The sequence below is a fragment of the Panthera tigris genome, chromosome D3 (genome assembly GCF_018350195.1).
Source record: "Panthera tigris isolate Pti1 chromosome D3, P.tigris_Pti1_mat1.1, whole genome shotgun sequence".
In the NCBI taxonomy this organism is placed as follows: Eukaryota; Metazoa; Chordata; class Mammalia; order Carnivora; family Felidae; genus Panthera; species Panthera tigris.
The window spans coordinates 53,422,499-53,440,085 of NC_056671.1; the positions used below are offsets into that span (position 1 = coordinate 53,422,499).

Below are 17,587 nucleotides of genomic sequence, written 5' to 3' on the forward strand. Positions count from 1 at the left end.
AATCCCAATCTCACTCACAGTGGTCGATCCCAAAGTACTGCCCGATAACTTTACTGTACCTAAATTCCTATCCCAGAACCTACTTCCTGGGAATTCAACCTCAGATAATAAATGACAATAACAATATTGTCAGGAAATATTTCAGGCTTATTATGTACCAGACACTCTTCAAAAGGATTCGCATATATTAACTCACTTAATTCTCACAACCCATCATTAACCCCGTTCTACAGATGAAGAGAATGGGGGGCAGAGAGATCAAGTAGCCTGTCCAAGGTCATACAGCTGGTAAGCTTCCAAGCTGGGATCCAAGCCTAGGCATTCCGTTTTGAGAGTTCTGTTCTGCCTCTCAACCACTAGGGTAGTACTCATTTCATGCCAACTACCTTCATACCCAGTATCACTGCTGAGAAATTCAGGGCCAAGAAAAACATCAAGTTACTACAAGAAGCAGATCAGCCCAGATAAAGCTTGGCAGCGGGCTCAGCTTGCACATGGCCAAGAGGATCCCTGACTCTGGGAGCTCCCTGGCTCATCCTTGGCCTCCCCGGCTATCTCAGAAGGGGCAGTCAGCAGCCATATCAGGGTCAGTGGGGAGCAAAGGCTCCTCAGTGCAGACCAAAGACCTCAGCGTTTTCTTTAAGCAAGAATCATGACAGGGGCAGCTGCTGCTGAAGACAGGAACAGGACTCAGAGGAAAGCCAGAAATCTGAAAAATCTCAGGCAGTCTGCCTTTACAGCCAGTGCTGTTCATAACTCTTGCTTCTCAACAAGGAAGAGGAAGGAGTGCATTTAAGGATGCCAGCGAGCCCAAGGGACGTTGAGCAGATTGTGGAAGAAACTCCATCATCTGTCCCACCCCTGCCCTACAAGAGCAGCCATAATCTTAGGGATGAATCTTTGTCCTGCATCCAACATTCCAGATGCTGGTTCAGGACCTCGGGCCCCACCTCAGCACACGACACTGCCCTGGCCACAGGAATGGTAGCAAGAATTAAGGGCCGTGAAAACGCACTGGGGACAGTAGGAGAGTTTCCTTGAAGTCGTACGTGGTAGTTATCTCACCACCCGCCTGAGAGGGAGAGGTCGTGGAGGAGGAGGCAAGGCAAAAGGAAATGGTGCTGCTACCTCCGGATTAAGTCACCCCACAGCCTGCACTTGCTCTGGGCTTGTAGCCACATGAGCCAGTGAGTCTCCTGACTGGTTAAGTCAGCGTGACTCAGATTGTCTTTGCTCGCAGCTGATGGCAGGGACATCTGCAGACCTGACTCACACTGTCTTCCTTCCAGACCTATCGATATGTTTATGAGACAGACAACTGGGGAAATGCCTAGAGAATTTTTTTTTTTTTTGTAAAATATTCATTCAGACTCTTCTGTGGCAAATGACAACAGCCAACTGTAGCTATCTTAAGCAAAAGAGAACTTTTTGGAAAACTGACACATTTCACAGAATCCAAGGACAGAGTCACAGCTGGGCCTCAGGAAGAGAGAAAGCCTGAAATGCTGTAGAGAACCCAAGAGTCCTCATTCTCTGTCTCTCTCTGGTGCTTCTGCCTTTTTGTCACTCCCCAAAGGCTTTCTTCTCTATCCTGCAGTCCAAAAAGTGGAATATGACTACATGTAGCTTCTGAATTTTACATGTTCTAGCTAAAGCAGAGAGAAATGGATTCATTTTCTCTCCTCCCTCCATTGCTCTCTCCTTCCCTAGCTTTTGAAATCTTTCTGCCTAAATTTCAAAATTCCTACAGAACAAACTTCTCAACCCAGCTTGGGTCAGGCAGCCATCTTTGAACTAATAAACAGTGACTGGTGGCTGGGGAAGGCGTGTTGGGTGCAAGGTCATTTCTAGGAAAACAGTTACTCCTGCTGACCCAAAAGGAGAGAGACAGTGGGGCAACAATAAACCGAAAAGAAGTTTGCAGCAATATTCATATGAGCGACAATACAAGGAAATGAAAGCAGTTTTACCAGCGGCTCAGTTGGTTCAGCCTCCAACTTCAGCTCAGGTCATGATCTCACAGTTTGGGAGTTTGAGCCCCATGTCAGGCTCTTTGCTGACAGCTCAGAGCCTGGAGCCTGCTTTGGATTCTGTGTATCCCTCTCTCTTTGACCTCCCCTGCTCACACTCTGTCTCTCCCTCTGTCTCTCTCAAAAATAAATATTTTAAAAAAATTTTTAAAAAACAACAGAGACTTGAGTTTCAGTTCAGAAACTTCAGCCACACAAGCTGTGTCTACACTCCAGCTCTACCACTTACAGGCTGCCTGGCCTCATGCCACTTCTTCCACTTAAAATGGTGAAAATGCCATCCAAGAGTGAAGGATGAATGAGTTACAATAACAAGAAAACAATCCAATTTTTAAAAGGGGCAGAGGATCTGAATAGACATTTTCCCAAAGAAGCTGTGCAGACGGCCAATGGACACATGAGAAGACGCTCAACATCACTCACCATCAGGGAAATGCAAATCAAAACCACAGGGAGAGATCACCTCACACCTGTCAGAATGGCTATTATCAAAGAGACAAAGACATTACAAGTGTTGCTGAGGATGTGGAGAAAAAGGAACCTTTGTCCCCTGTGGGTAGGAATGTAAACCGGTGCAGCCGCTATGGAAAATGGGGTGGAAGTTCCTGAAAAAATTTAAAATAGAACTACTATAAAAGCCAGCAACTCCACTTCTGGGTATTTATCCGAAGAAAATGAAAACACTAATTTGAAAAGATACATGCACCCCTGTGTTCATCGCAGCATTATTCACGATAGCCAAGATATGGAAACAACCTAAGGGTCCACTGAGGGATGAATGGATAAAGAAAACATGGTGTATACATACACAATGGAGTACTAGTCAGCCATAAAAAGGAAAGTAATCTTGCCATTTGCAACAACATGGACTTAGAGGGTATTATGCTAAGTGGCATAAGTCAGAGCAAGACAACGCCTGTGTGATTTCACTAATATGTGGAATCTAAAATAAACAAACCAAATGAACAGACAAAACGAAGCCCATAGATACAGAGAATAGATGGGAGTAGATGGGAAATGGGTGAAGGAAGTCAAGAGGTATAAACTTCCAGTTATAAAATAAATAAGTAATGTACAGCATGGGGACTATAATCAATAATATTGTATTGCAGATTTGGAAGTTGCTAAGAGGGGAGCCTGGCTGATCCAGTCCTAGAGCATACAGTTCTTGTTGGGGTCATGAATTCAAACCCCACATTGGGCAGAGAGCTTACATTAAAAAAAAAAAAAAAAGTTGCTAGGAAAGCAAATCCTAAAAGTTCTCATCTCAAGAAAAACATTTTTTGTAACTTTGTGTAGTGACAGAAAATCAACTTACTGGGGTGATTGTTCCATAATGTATACAAATGTTGAATCATTATATTATACATATGAAACTAATAAATTGTTGTATGTTGATTATGCCTCAATAGAAAAAGTAATGCACTGGCAATATTAGTGCCTTATAAGTAGTATCTAATATCATTTACAAAGTTTCTTTAATTGCTTAAAATACCATTTCAACAACAAGTAAAAAGGGAAAAGGGGAAATTTTCTGCTGCTTTGTCTGAACCAAGTCATGAATCATTGGCACTGTGAGCAATGGTCTTCGCTAGGGCCTGCAGAGGAATGAGACCGAGCAGGGTGCCTTCCTCTCCTGGGGAGATCAGCAGTTCACAGGATATGAGGTTTCCAGAGCTGCATTGCTCTATCGATTAACTGCAAAGGAATTTTTTTTTCACAGATGAGTTGACAATAGCAGAACCATTAGTAGCATCTCCTTGAGAGCCATCTAGCATCGATTTTTCCACTGTCTCCTGAAAGAGGATTCTCCAGAGCCTTACAGTGAAGAAAACAATGATTTTTCCCTTACCTCTGCAACTGCTGACCTAGAATCACCTGAGTTTTCTGTATTCACTTTAATACTACGGAGACAAGCTAGATGGAGGGTCCCGCTATGCCATGGAAAAGGCCATTATTTCTGAGTCAGGCCTTATATGTGCCAGGGGCATGGGGGTTCAGTTTAGATTTTTTGTTTAGGTTTTACTCCTACAGTTCTTGTTTATGGCAGAATTAATCTTTGATTAACGTCAATTTTATATTACTCTAACATGAACTTCATTCCGTGTGAAGTCTTCTTGTCTTTTATATTATTGCTAGTCTACAGATCACCATTAATAACTTCAGTTTTTGACCAGTCTTTTGTCTCTCCATTCTCATTTGGCAATGGAGTTCCAGATAATTCTCTAAAGCAAACCTAACACAACAATACTGTCATTAAGTCTACTGAGTTTGTTAGTTTATGTATTATGGTTAGCAATTGCACATAAAGGTTAACTAGAGGGCAAACTTAGAGCTGCTTATTTTTCTTTAAGTGGAATGATCTTTGATTAGACTCATATGTAAACTAAAAAATTAATAGCTTCAAATCTGACAGACTGTATTGATGTGTTTTTGATCACAAAATTCCTCACTATATGCATATTGGCATTTAAAAACTTACCAATTTATTTGGAGAGAGAGCCAGAGGGGCAGAGAGAGAGAATCCAAAACAGGCTCTGCACTGTCAGCTCAGAGCCTGATGTGGGGCTTGGACCCACAAACCATGGGATCATGACCTGAACCAAAACCAAGAGTCAGACACTTAACTGCCTGAGCCACCCATATGCCCCTATGCATGGTAGCATTTTAATAACAGCTGGTTTCATGTTGGAAGAGTAGCCAGTTTTATATTAGAATCAATAAAAGGAGGAAATGGCCAATATAAACATACATACGCTAAAAAACAATTGTGGCAGATTCCTAACACACTGTATCCAATTGCCCAGTGCCTTGAAGAAGGACTTATGGATTTAAGTTAATTCCCTTTGAACGATCTTTTCTATAATCTTGGATATTGTGCTTATAATAAACTCTTGATTACCAGCGATGATATGTTGTTTTGGTATATCGCACTGAAGTTGGAGAAATCCTACACTTCTAGCAATCCAGTTGAAGTGTGAAATTAATAAGGCTAATCCAGCATCCACCGATTCATAACATCTGTTCCTTCAGCAATTTTGCTAATTGTACAGGGACAGAGAGTGACCCCATCCAGCCATCACCCCACCTGACCTGGCGGGGCACCTGCTGTGAGAAAGCTCTGTGCACCTAGCATGGCATCTGGAGAATTGCCTCACCACATATCATCATCCCACCTGGTCCATGGGTGTGCACCTAATACCTACATGGACCATGTCTCTCCACCCTGTCCCACTTTTCCAATTGTTTATTTATTTTTTCTTAAAATTTTTTTATTTAAAAAATTGTTTAATGTTTATCTTTGAGAGACAGAGAGACGGAGCATGCGTGAGGGAGGGGCAGAGAGAGGGAGACACAGAACCCAAAGCAGGCTCCAGGCCCTGAGCTGTCAGCCCAGAGCGCGACATGGGGCTTGAACTCACCAACTGTGAGATCATGACCTGTGCCAACTTAATAGACTGAGACACTCAGGCGCCTCCCTCTTAAATTTTTTTTAACGTTTATTTATTTTTGAGAGAGAGAGAGACAGAGACAGAGCATGAGCGGGGGAAGGGCAGAGAGAGAGGGAGACACTGAACCCAAAGCAGGCTCCAGGTTCTGAGCTGTCAGCATAGAGTCCGATACGGGGCTTGAACCCACAAACTAAGGAGCACAAACAACACACAAAATGCATTTGTTCTAACGCTTTCTTATAGGCAATTTGCTGTTTACTTCAACATCTGAGGACACTGTGGCTCTTTCACATGGTGCAACTGATACCAGTTTTGATATAATGTCAAAAAATGACACCCACAACTCTTACCGCTATGCTAGTTGTTTGGTTTTGTTTTTGTTTTTGTTTTTGTTTTTTTTGAGAGAAGGCACAAGTGAGCGAGGGGCAAAGACAGAGAGAGAGTGGGGCGGGGGGAGAAGCGAGGCTTGAGCTCACCCAATGTGGAGCTGGAACTCATGAACCTTGAGGTCATGACCTGAGCAGAAGTCAGATAATTAATCAACTGAGCCACCAAGGCGCCCCCCAAACCCCACACCACTGCTATGCTATTTTTTAAGAGAAGAAATTGATCTTTTAGCTTGAGGCACAGAGGAATAGCTCTTACCACTAAAGCTTCCCAGGAATTTCTGCATAAAATCTATACTCTAGTTGTTGTTGCCACGCCAGATCATTGGAATTTAACCTCTACCATAATTTCTGTGTGTTTATTTCTCAACTGACCTATGTTTCCAATTCTGAGGGCATCAGCTAGAAGTAAACAGTGTGTTAGCCCTCTTTATATGCTTGACTTTTCCATTTGTAAAATCAGTACAGTAAAATGTACATCTGCTTTATTCCAGGGACATCTTTAATATTTTAAGATACTTTAAGTTACCTATATTGTGCCTTAAAAAAATCAAGTCTGCCTGTTTTCACCAATTCCTATGTTATTTTCTGGATTTAGAAGTTAAACTTCTAACACATTAAAAAGAACAAGCAGCAAAAACAGAACAGACTCAGTCCTACCTCTATATCTGATGGTAGGATGGAAAAAATTGGTGCTGTAGACCAATGTTTGTATAGTGTCAGAAGTATGGACCTTTAGGAGGCTGAAACAATATGGTTTCAAACTCTGGCTCTACTATATAGAGATTGTTTGGCTTTGGGCCAGTTTCTCTCTGAGCTTAAATTTTGCAAAGGGGATGAGAAAGAAGTGTTGTCATAAACATTAAACTATATACACACATATGTATAGAAATGTGCATGTATACATATGTATATATAAATGGCCTAATTATAACACTGACACATACATATGTGTCTATATACATATATATGTGTTTGTGTGTGTGTGTGTGTGTGTGTGTATACAGCAATAAACATTGTGCATGATCCATAGTAATGAATCAAAACAGTATCTGTTGTTCCTTTAATTATTATCTGCTAGGTTAAAGAGGCCTTCCAGATTGGGAACATATTTACATATACTCAGTATATACCGATATGTATGTCCAATGGCAAACTATTTATATCATTGTTGGTGTCGGGCAAAATCACAAAAAGATTGTATATTTGTATACAAATACATTGGGTGTAGAGATTTTAAAAACTGTAATAAAAAAATAAACTATTATTTACATCATTTATCGTTACTTACCTTTTCACCATTTGTGATCTTACTTCCCCAAATAGATTACATCTCTTATAAATACGCCAGTTCTTCCCAAGTACTATAGGGACTTAATTTTTCATTCGAATGTATCCATTTGAAATGGTGAAGGGTGAAATGCAAACGCTTTCACCTTGTTGGGAATGCTTCCTTATCTGCAAAATGAGAGGATTAGGTCAGATGCTTCCTGTGACCCTTTCCCCTTCTAAACATGCCATGACTTCACGGTCATTGAAGTAAAACACCCAAATGTGGATTTGGTTCAATCATTACGGAGTTGTGCTACCGGCTAAAAGTTACAGAATACAGAAGTATTTACTGAGCTATTCCTGGAGTAAACACATGCTTTGAGTATATGCTGTAGTACGACTGTTCACAACTGCAGTAAAGTGCAACTGTCAGGGTGGCATGGGAATAGCTGCCCCCAACATGCTACCTGGGAAACCTAGCAACATCTGGGAGCGAGATTGGCTACCAGGGAAACTGAGGACAATATTCAGATTGTAAAAACCAGTTATGCTGAAACCAAGGCCAAAGATCCAGGTCCTTGACTGGTCAATCTCCTGGGTCTTTCATTCAATAGAGCTTCATTTGTGATGATGTCCTTCTCCCTTTAAGAAGAGAATAGTCCTTCATTTTATTATCAAACAACACTTCAGATGGTGGAGGTGTGCTGAACACTATTCAAGATCATTTCTGGGATATTTAGATTTCTGTAGAACACTAGGGATCTTTATTATGTTCCATTGGTTAATGGATAGGAAGTTTTTTAATTCTCTTTATAAATTCAGAAGCATGTATGTTTCAGTGCCAGGATATTAACCAGTGTAGTGTTGCCATTGTTGAGGAGGCAGGCTCATGGTCATGGACAGATTACATTAGGAATGAATGTAAGTCTCTTCCCACCTGACATCCCTGCTGTTGTCAAAGTAACTGGAAGGGTCTGCTGCTTGCCCATCGTATACAATCCTATTTCTCAAAGAATGGCCCATTGAACCTTGCATCAGAACCAGCTGGGCAAATGTTAAAAATGCAGCTTCTGGGGTGCCTGGCTGGCTCAGATGGTAGAGCATGCAATTCTTGATCTGGGGGTTGTGAGTTCCAGCCCCACATTGGGCGTGGAGACTACTTTTTAAAAAAATGTAACTTCTCTAGCTCACCCTGGGCCATAAATTCAAATATCTTGGAATGGGACCATTTTAACAAGCTACTCAGGTGATTCTGATGCTAGATAAAGTTAGACGACTCTTGACATAGACAGAGTGACTTGTCAAAATTGCAGATTTCGCCATGTCATTCTTCTACCTAAACTCTTAATTGGCTCCACAATGTCACAAAGCAAGTTGAAGATCTTTAACCTGCCAATACATCTTTCATACATACAGTCTCTGCCCAAGTCTCCAGTTTTTTCTCTCCCCATCACCCACCCTGTGCTGAAAACTCCAACCACCAAGGAACTGTTTGTAGATACTCCAAACTTTCTTCTTTTCTATACTCACCAGGTCCCTTCTTTTTAGAATGCTCTGCCTTTCTTTCCTTCATTCCAGTTTCCTTCTATCTGGAATGTTCTTTGTTTCCTCTCCTCTTCATTATATCCCTCTGGGATAAGTTAGCACCATTGCTGTTTCTCTGTCTACACATGGGTCTTATATCAAGTGATAAATGCAATGCCACTTTTCTTGTCCATCTTACCTACTAGGTCATGAAAGTCCTTGAGGACACAGGACAAAAACATCAGTAAGTTTGGTTGCAAGCAACAAAACTCAACTTTGAGGAAATTAATCAAGAAGAAAAAGGAAGTACTGGTAAGATGCTACATAGTTAGAAGATAAAAAAGGAAGTGCATCAGCTTAGGAAGGACAGACACCAGAGAAGCTGCAGACCACAGCAACAGGAACTTCTACCCAAGCCAAGGGAGGCCCATGACAGGTAAAAGGCAGAGCCTATGATAGGCAGCCCCACGAAGTCTTGTGGGATGATGGAAAGAAAATTCCTCTAAATGAAGAGTGTCTGGTGTCGTTAGGGAAGAAGTGGAGATGCTTGGCGGAACAAAAACAACAGCTGTCCACTTCACTGGGTCTTGCTCCCAGTTGCGCCCCCCCCCCACCCCCGTGTCTGGTGCAGACCTGGACACATAGTAGGCTCTTCCTGAATGGGAAATGAACGGTGTCAGAGAGAGAACTAACACTACCTGCCAGACAGTGAGCAAGCGTTTCAATGTTATTGCAGTCAGTCTCTCGCAATTCTACAAGTACATGTTATCTGTGTTTTTCAAATGAGGAAACTAAGACCAAAGAAGTAGCTTGCCAAGGTTACTCAGCGAGCAAGAGAAACAGCTAGGATCTTGAAAATAGACTGTACTGCTTTCCTTCAGTGAGAAACATAATGCTTTTCTCCATGAGAAGCGTACCTTATGTTGAGTTTTGTTTTATTTAATAACATCCCTTTCTTCCATAGCATGCTTTTTTAGGTAACAGTGTCTTAGAGATACCTCCATGTTATCCACAGTAGAGGACGACCAGTATTGCATGAAGTTCATAGACATTAAGAACCAGATTTCTTGAGGGGTACCTGGATGGCCCAATTGGTTGAGTGTCCGACTTCGGCTCAGGTCATGATCTCACAGTTCATGGGTTTGAGCCCTGCTTCAGGCTCTGTGCTGACATCTCAGAGCCTGGAGCCTGCTTCGGATTCTGTGTCTCCCCCTCTCTCTCTCTGCTCCTCCCCGACTTGTGCTCTCTGTCTCTCACTCTCATAAATAAATAAATAAATAAATAGGAACCAGATTTCCTGGGTTGGACTCTGAACTCTGTTTTTTACCATAAATGTGATCTAAGGTAAGTTTTTAAGCTATCTGTACCTCTCTTTCTTGGAAGCAAGGATGATATTAGTTACCTATGTCCTAGGGTTAATATGAGGATTAAATTAGTGAACACGTATAAAGTACTTAGACTAATATCTGATATGTAGTTAAGTGCTATAACAAAAGAACATTACTTGTTCTTTTTTAACTATTGCATTGCCCTCCACAGTATGTATGGACTATAATATATGTAATCATTCCTGTATGAATAGAAATTTTGTTGGTCGCAAGGTTTTGGTATTATAGACAATGCTACAAAGAACATTCCTGTTGTGCTTCCTTGTGCACATGTTTGTCCACATATTGGTTCAAGGAGTAGAACTGCTGAGTTAAAGGACATTTGTATGTAAAAGTTCTAATTTTTATCTATTGCAAAGGATATCCACAGTACAAATGTCAAAATGTGCAAAAGGTCATATAGTAAAAGTCTTTCTTCCCACTACATGTGATATCAGAGATGTTGATTATAAGGCTTTTAAATTTCCTTTATACTAATTTATACTTCTGATGCTAGCCAGGACCTAGAATCTGAATCCTAAATTTATTCTCTGGCTGATACCATCATCGTCATCATCATCATCGTCGTCGTCATTGTCACCTTTATAAATTTATTAGGAACCTTATAAATGATATTAGATACTTCATTTTACCTAGCCTTCCCTATTCCATTTTCTTGCTTTATATTACTTAATTTTGTCTTATTCTTTTTCTAAGATTCTAAGTGCTTCTTATTTTTACACAAGTCCCTTAGTAAAGAGCACATAGATTTTTAAAACAAAAGATCTAGAATAAAAACACTGTTTTGTCACTTATTTGCATTATGTAGCCTTTGCTAAGTTAAATTCTCTGAGCCTATAAAATGGGAACAATAATGTCTACCTATGAGATTAGTATTGAGTTACATATATAAATATAAATATATGTGTCATTCCCTACATGTCAGGTACTTTACATGCACTATCTCTAACTCTTGAAGTAGTCACAAGCAAGATTAATAGGAAGGCAAATGCAGCAGACTATGAGAAAATCAAGGAGATAGTAAGAGATGGACGCGGTGTAGAAAATCACCAAACTAAGACCTGAACTTTGAGTTGGAAGAAGTTGAGAGTGGTGGGTATTGGCAGGAAGCGTTTAGGCAGAGCCAAAAAAGCATGTGTAGAGGTCCTGAGGTTAGAGAAAACTTAGTTACTCAAGGAACTGAAAGAAATAGAGAAATTTAGGACCATGGAAAATAAGGGAGAGAGTGATAGCAGATGGGGCCAAAAATAATTATTTTGAATTCCCGTCTTTCCTTTCTGGTTTTGGAGAGTGTTTTGTGTAGACGTGATTGTTGGAGCTGTTCTCGCCATCTTTCTGCCCTGAGAAAGACACTGGGATGGCAAGAGGCTGGACACTTGAAGACATCACTGAACTACTGAGCCAACTCTGGAAGTGCTCACCTCTGGACTAATTTATCTTATTAGATAATAAATATCCTTATTGATTAAGGCAATTTTAGTTGAATATCCCGACCACTGAAGGCATCTTAACTGATTATATTTAATGAAAGAGGAAGATCACACAGGGCTTTGTAGATCCTATTAAAGATCTGGAATTTAATTCTAAGGGTTATGGAGAGCCATTAAATGCTTTTAAGCATGTGGTGAATTTTGCTTTTCAAGAGATCACTTTAGCTGCAATGTGGATAATAGATTGAACAGTGGCAATAGTGGAGGCAAGTGTAGGAGATACAAACTATTGCAACAGGTAACACAAGAGAATGCAATGATTTAAAACATGTGGTTGCCATGGGAATAGAGAAAAATGAACCTGTTCAAGAGATACTGAGAGATACATTGGAGGCAGAATTATGAATTGGGATTGTGATTGATTCGATGTGAATGAGGAAGAGGAAGAAATCAAGATGGCTCCCAGGCATCTGGATTGAGCAACCAGCTAGATTGTAGTGCCATTTACTAAGACAGGGATAAACAACTGGAAGTAGAACAGGTGGGAGATTACTATAATGAGTTCATTATTGGACTTGTTGAACTGAAGGTGCCTGAAGCAACGAGGTGGTTACGTCAAGTAAGCAGTTGGACATCTGAGTGGCTCAGAATAGAGATAAAGACTTAAGAGTCTTTGGAACCCAGATGGTAACAGAATCTATGTGATCTTTGAGATTCTTAGGGAGAGGGTGAGGAATGAGAAAAGGCCCTACAACAGAATCCTAGGGCCTCCAGCACTTAGTTTTTCCATGGAAAAGAAGAAGCCAGTGAAGGAGACTGAGAAGAACAGTCAGAAAGAAAGAGGGAAAGTCAAAGAGTTTCTACAAAGAAGGCGTGCTCGACAAAGAAGGTGTGCTCAACACCTACAAGTGCAGTTGAGAAGTCAAGGAAGAAAAAGACTGAAAAGATTCTGTTGGATTTAGCCACATGAAGGCCACAGGTGACTGGTGAAGAAGCAACTTTTAGACAGATGGAAGTGGAGTGGTTCAGTTCAGAACCCAGTTTGGACTGGATAAAGAGAGGAAAATTCGGAAATGGAGACAGATGGTAAAGAAGCAGGTCAAGAAATTTGGCCTTTAAGAGGACATAGGGCAGGAGCTGAGGGACAAGTGGAATCAAGGGAGGGTTTTGTTTTTCTTTTAAAGATAAGGATGGCTATCTTTCCTTTACCTCTATATCCAATTCATTAGCAAGCCGCTTTAGGTCTTTCTCTTAAATGTATCCCAAGTCTGTCCATCTCTGACCTTCAACCCAGATAACTCACTGGTTTCAGCCACCATCATCCTCACCTGGATTAATTCAGTAGTCTCCAACTGGTTTCTCTGCTTCCATTTTTATTTTGTTCTTGTCTTTTTGAAATCATAAGGTAGTCATGGTAAATGAAATCACGGTTTTGAAATACAATCCAAACTCTTGGTCTTGGCTTATGAGATTGAGTATATATGATCAGACTCTTCTCCTATCTTACATGCCATCTACCCCACTGTCCCCCTGTGTTCTGGCTCCACGGGCTTCTTTCTGCTCTTTGTTGCTTTCTCACTCACTGGTCTCAGTGCTTAGCAAGCTTCTTCCTACATCTTTGAATGGCTGACCCCCTTTCATTATTCATGATTGCTCAAATGACTTTTTTGCCTCATCCAAATAGTCTTCTCTGACCTTCTTATCCTCCCCATCCCCATCCTCAGTCCTGTTTTACCCTATTCATGGCTCTTATCATCTGAAATGATCTTGTTCATTTATTTGTTGATTATATCTTCTCATTAAAATTAAAGTCTGGGGGAAACTGGGTAAGGTTTATAAGATTAATATGTATTACATGTATTACTGCATGATATATGTGTGTATTATATATTACTATGTGTTATGCGTAAATGATAAGCATGTGAATCTGATTATCTCAAAATAAATGTTTTCGGTTTTGTTTTTTTTAAGTAAGTTCTGTGAAAACTGGCATTTTGTCTCCTTGTTGGGAACTGTGTCACCATCACCAGAATGAAGTCTGGCATACAGTGGGCACTAAAGAAGTCTTATTAAATGTGTGACTTAATAAATGATATATTTGGTCATGTCTAAAAGAGAATGGGGCGAAGAGTACCAACAATAGCAGGAGACCCTGAGCCAAGGAAACCCGGGTCGTAGAATTTAGCACTAGAATCCTTGTCTTACAGTTGAAATTCGAATCCGGGTTTCCAGAACCCTTTCACCGCCCCATACTACCTCTCCATTAGTGGAGTATTGATTAGATGACTGAAGTCCTGGCGACACTCGATCAAATTTCGTCTTTGTAGCCTATGGTGATTCCCACAGTGCAGGGCAGATAGGACCAGCACCTTACGTGTGGGGTCTGGTTCCCATAAAGCATGACCAGGCCCGCACTCTCTGTAACTTGCAGGACTGGGTAAGGAGGCTGTGTGCAATAGCCTGGAAGGCTCACTGAAGCGCAGGTCCTCAGCTCTGCAGTTGAGGTTTCAGGTTTCAGTTCTCCCAGGAGCACGAGATGTCGCAGCGTGCACGGTGCGGCTGCCGCCTCCGCCTCCCCGTCTCCGCTAAGGCTGCGCTCGAAAGCCAGTTCCAGGCGCGGCCGCGCACACTCTTCTGCCCTAGACGAAGGTTGGGCGCCGTGGCTGAGGCTGCTGCTAAGCTGCCGTAGCTGGGCGCGCTGGGAGGCGGCGAGCACAGCTGGGCCGGGACTTCCTTCCTCTACCGCAGGACAACAAAACAACCCGGCAGCAGGCACTGAACTCTTGGCAGCTGTCTGGGCGAGAGGCGCAGCCATGGGCTCCGTGCTTAGCAGCGATAGCGGCAAATCCGCCGCCGCCTCGGCCGCCCCGCGGGCCCTGGAGCGCAGGGGGGACCCGGAGCTGCCCGTCACGTCCTTCGACTGCTCCGTGTGCCTCGAGGTGTTGCACCAGCCCGTCCGGACCCGCTGTGGCCACGTGTAAGTGCCGGGGGAGCTCGGCTCGCGCGCCCACCCTGGGGAGGGAGAGGTTGGGGGAAGGCATGGGGATTTCAGGAGCCAGCGCTCGAATGAAGCTACCGCAGGGAGACACCTGGACCCGTCGAGTGCGGGCCGCGGGAGAAATGACCAGTCGGAAGGTGACACAGGATTTCAGGAGGCGAAAACATTAACAAGCGGGCTCTGCAGCGCCTCCCCCCATCACCCCAGCTGCTTGTTCCCGGAGCCCAAGTGCAGAGCCCCAGGGATGGGGATCCCAGGAGCGGGACCCTCCGGGAGCCGGGGCTTGCCAAGTGGGGAAAGTGCTGTTGGCTGGAGAGCCAGCACCCGCTTTGGCACAAGGCAGTGAGCTCCTGCAGAACATTTCTCCCGCTGAACTCAGTTAATCGGGCCGTGCTTCCCCCTCGCCCTCCCCGCAGAACCCAGGTCGGTTTTGTTTTGCTGGCTTGTGCACATGTTCTAGAACGCCCACTGAGGCTAGCCTCTTGAGCAAACAAAGATCTGAGCAAACTGTCGTTCCACCCCCACCTCCCTTTCCTAACACGGACATTCAGGCCCCTGAAAGATCAACCCTAACTGGAACGCCCAAGTGACTCTGTAGTCCTAACAATTTAAGTACCTGTCAGGGCGGGGCTGGGATTTGAACGTTAGCACGGAGCCCTGGAGTGTAGCCGTTTAAAAACCCAGCCACAAAGTGACGGGAGCTTACAGACTACCCTCCCTTACGCAGCGCTTCCCTAAATCGCCGGAAAGTATAGATAAAAATAACTGTCTTAAAAACCAGGTACCATGGAACTAAAACTTGCTGTTAGTTTCTACGAGTTTAAAAACAAAATCCCTATGTAAAACGTGTGCTTGAGTAACTAGTAATAGGAGTTGGATCTGTGGATTCGTTCACTCAGTTTACATAGAAGCTTGCTTTCCGTGGCTGCCTGGGTGTGTGGCCGAGTGTGTGCCTGTTGGGATCGGGGTGCGGGGATGGGGGGTGGTTGCATAGAGAGCGGAAGCCCGCTTAATGTCTTTGGCCGGCCGTTTATAGTTTGATGAAGCTCCAAGGCAGTAATACCGCAATGGCTAGTTAAGTGTTTTTGGCTTACCAGGAAAAAAGTTACCATATTATAAATGCACGTGCACAAAATGTTTTTAAAAGGACTGAGGTGGTCCTTGACACCTATAGACCAGTAACTGAGAAGCAGTTTTCACCACTGAAAAGCACAGTAGTGAGCCAAGGAAGAAAAATGCAGCCCACACAGTGTTTTAAATAAAGAGTGCCCTGGGCATTATTTTGTGGCTGCATTTTCAGGGCCTGTTGTTTCAGCTTTGTACTTTAAACTCAAGTCTAATTGACCTCCTGTCTGATTACTGATGTTGTTTCTCAGCTGTCCAGATATAGTTCATTGACATAAACCCCAAAGCCAAGATGGAAGCCAAGATATTGTTGTGTGACAGTATAATATATTGATTAGCTCAGGGCAGTAATAACCTTGTGGTAACTACATTTAAATTTAGCCTGGATGAGCATTAGAACTTTAAAGTTGCCCCAAAGATACACAGCGGGTGTCACGTCTTGATGGTGTCTTTTGTAGAACTGAATGGAATTGGGTGACTTTGGTATTGGAGATTGTTATCTGATTGGGGATTGTTTTCTATCCACCCCCGCTCCTTTTGGAGTTTGAATACTGTAACTTACTGTTCGCAGGGTTTTGGTTCTGCTGAAGGATAATACATAGGTGTAAAAAGTTAAATCTTTTGTTTAATCTTTTTCTTTGTTAGAGTTTGAATAGGAAACCGGCAACTGGAAAAATAGTCATGAAGTAGCACAACAAGGGCTGGAGGAATGGCCTTCCCTCACTTTTACTGTTCTTTGTTTTGACAAATCTGTGTCCATTGTTCTGGCTGTGGGCAGAATTTCCATATTCCTCCCTTTGGCAAATTTACTTGGGCCCCTTCCACTTTCTAAATGTTAACTCCAATTCCCTCTGCACTGGAGACTGTGAGCGCTGTTAACACCATTTGTATTTCTGAAATGAATTACTCTCTTCCATTGACCTTTGGGAAATGAAGAAATGCAGATGAAACCTGTCTATATTATCCCATATGGAAGCTAATTTCCAAACTTTTTGAACTTGTTTGTGTATGCTGATTTCTGTTTCTAAACTGATTTCATAGAGGGTGCCTGGGTGGCTCAGTCCTTGAAGGGTGCCACTCTTGATTTCAGCTCAGGTCTTGATCTCAGGGTGTGAGTTCAAGCCCCACATGGGGCTCCGTGCTGGGTGTGGAAGCCTACTTAAAAAAAAAAATAATAATGAGTGAAATAAAATAAACCTATTTCAAGTCAAGCAAGATATTAATAATGGCAAAAATACATTGAATGAATATGTACATAGCACTTTATAAATCGTATTGTGATGCAGTAGAAACAGTGGGCTTGATTTGAAATTCAGCCCTGCCACTGACCAGCAGTCTGACCACCACGTTGCTGAATCTCTTTGACTCTGTTTCTTCATTTGTAAAATAGGGTGAATAATGGAATTTTTATGAATTTTTAAGAAATGTAAAAGTAGTTCATCATAAGTTCTCAATACAGGATTTCTATTTCCTTTAAAGTCATTCCACAAAGCAAGAACCCACAAACAGTATTATTTCTTATCTTTATATTTCTTTTGGAATAAAACCGGGCCATAAAAGATTGATCTATGACATTTTCAAGATGTCCCAGATAGCCTTTCTTTTAGCTTAGTTCTTTTTCCTTTGGTGGCCTTGAATTTAAGAAGTTCTATTTTAATGCTCTGTCATTTCAAATTGACTCTATTCATATCTCTGTATCAGTTGTTAAAACATATTTTGGGGGAAAGGTTTCCTACCTCTACTTTATCTTATACTATCAGTGGGTGAGGGGGAGGGGGCAGATGAGGAGGGGGCAGATAAGTTGAAGCTGTATAAAGGAAGCTGAAAGGGAGTCTGATTTATATTTAAAGTAAGTATTCAAGGAAATTTGTTGACCAGTTGGATGTGATAAAGGGGGGAGAAAGGAGTGGAAGGAAACTCCTTAGCAAGTAACAGATAAAAGGGGACAGAGTTCAGCTCAGGAGGTTGTTAATGAACAGGTG

At 42.3% G+C, this 17,587-nt stretch overlaps 1 protein-coding gene across 4 annotated transcripts in view; it reads left to right on the top strand.

Moving 5' to 3' along the window:
• Positions 1-14,199: 14,199 nt before the first annotated feature.
• RNF125 (ring finger protein 125) overlaps positions 14,200-17,587 on the top strand; it is a 51,644-nt gene continuing 48,256 nt past the window's right edge. For all 4 annotated transcript variants that reach the window (XR_006210176.1, XM_042962991.1, XM_042962990.1 and 1 more), the window contains exon 1: positions 14,200-14,459. Coding sequence is in view for 3 of the 4 variants with exons in the window: in XM_042962991.1 (XP_042818925.1) it covers positions 14,296-14,459 (164 nt within the window). In the remaining variant the exon portion in view is untranslated. The remainder of the gene's footprint in view (positions 14,460-17,587) is intronic.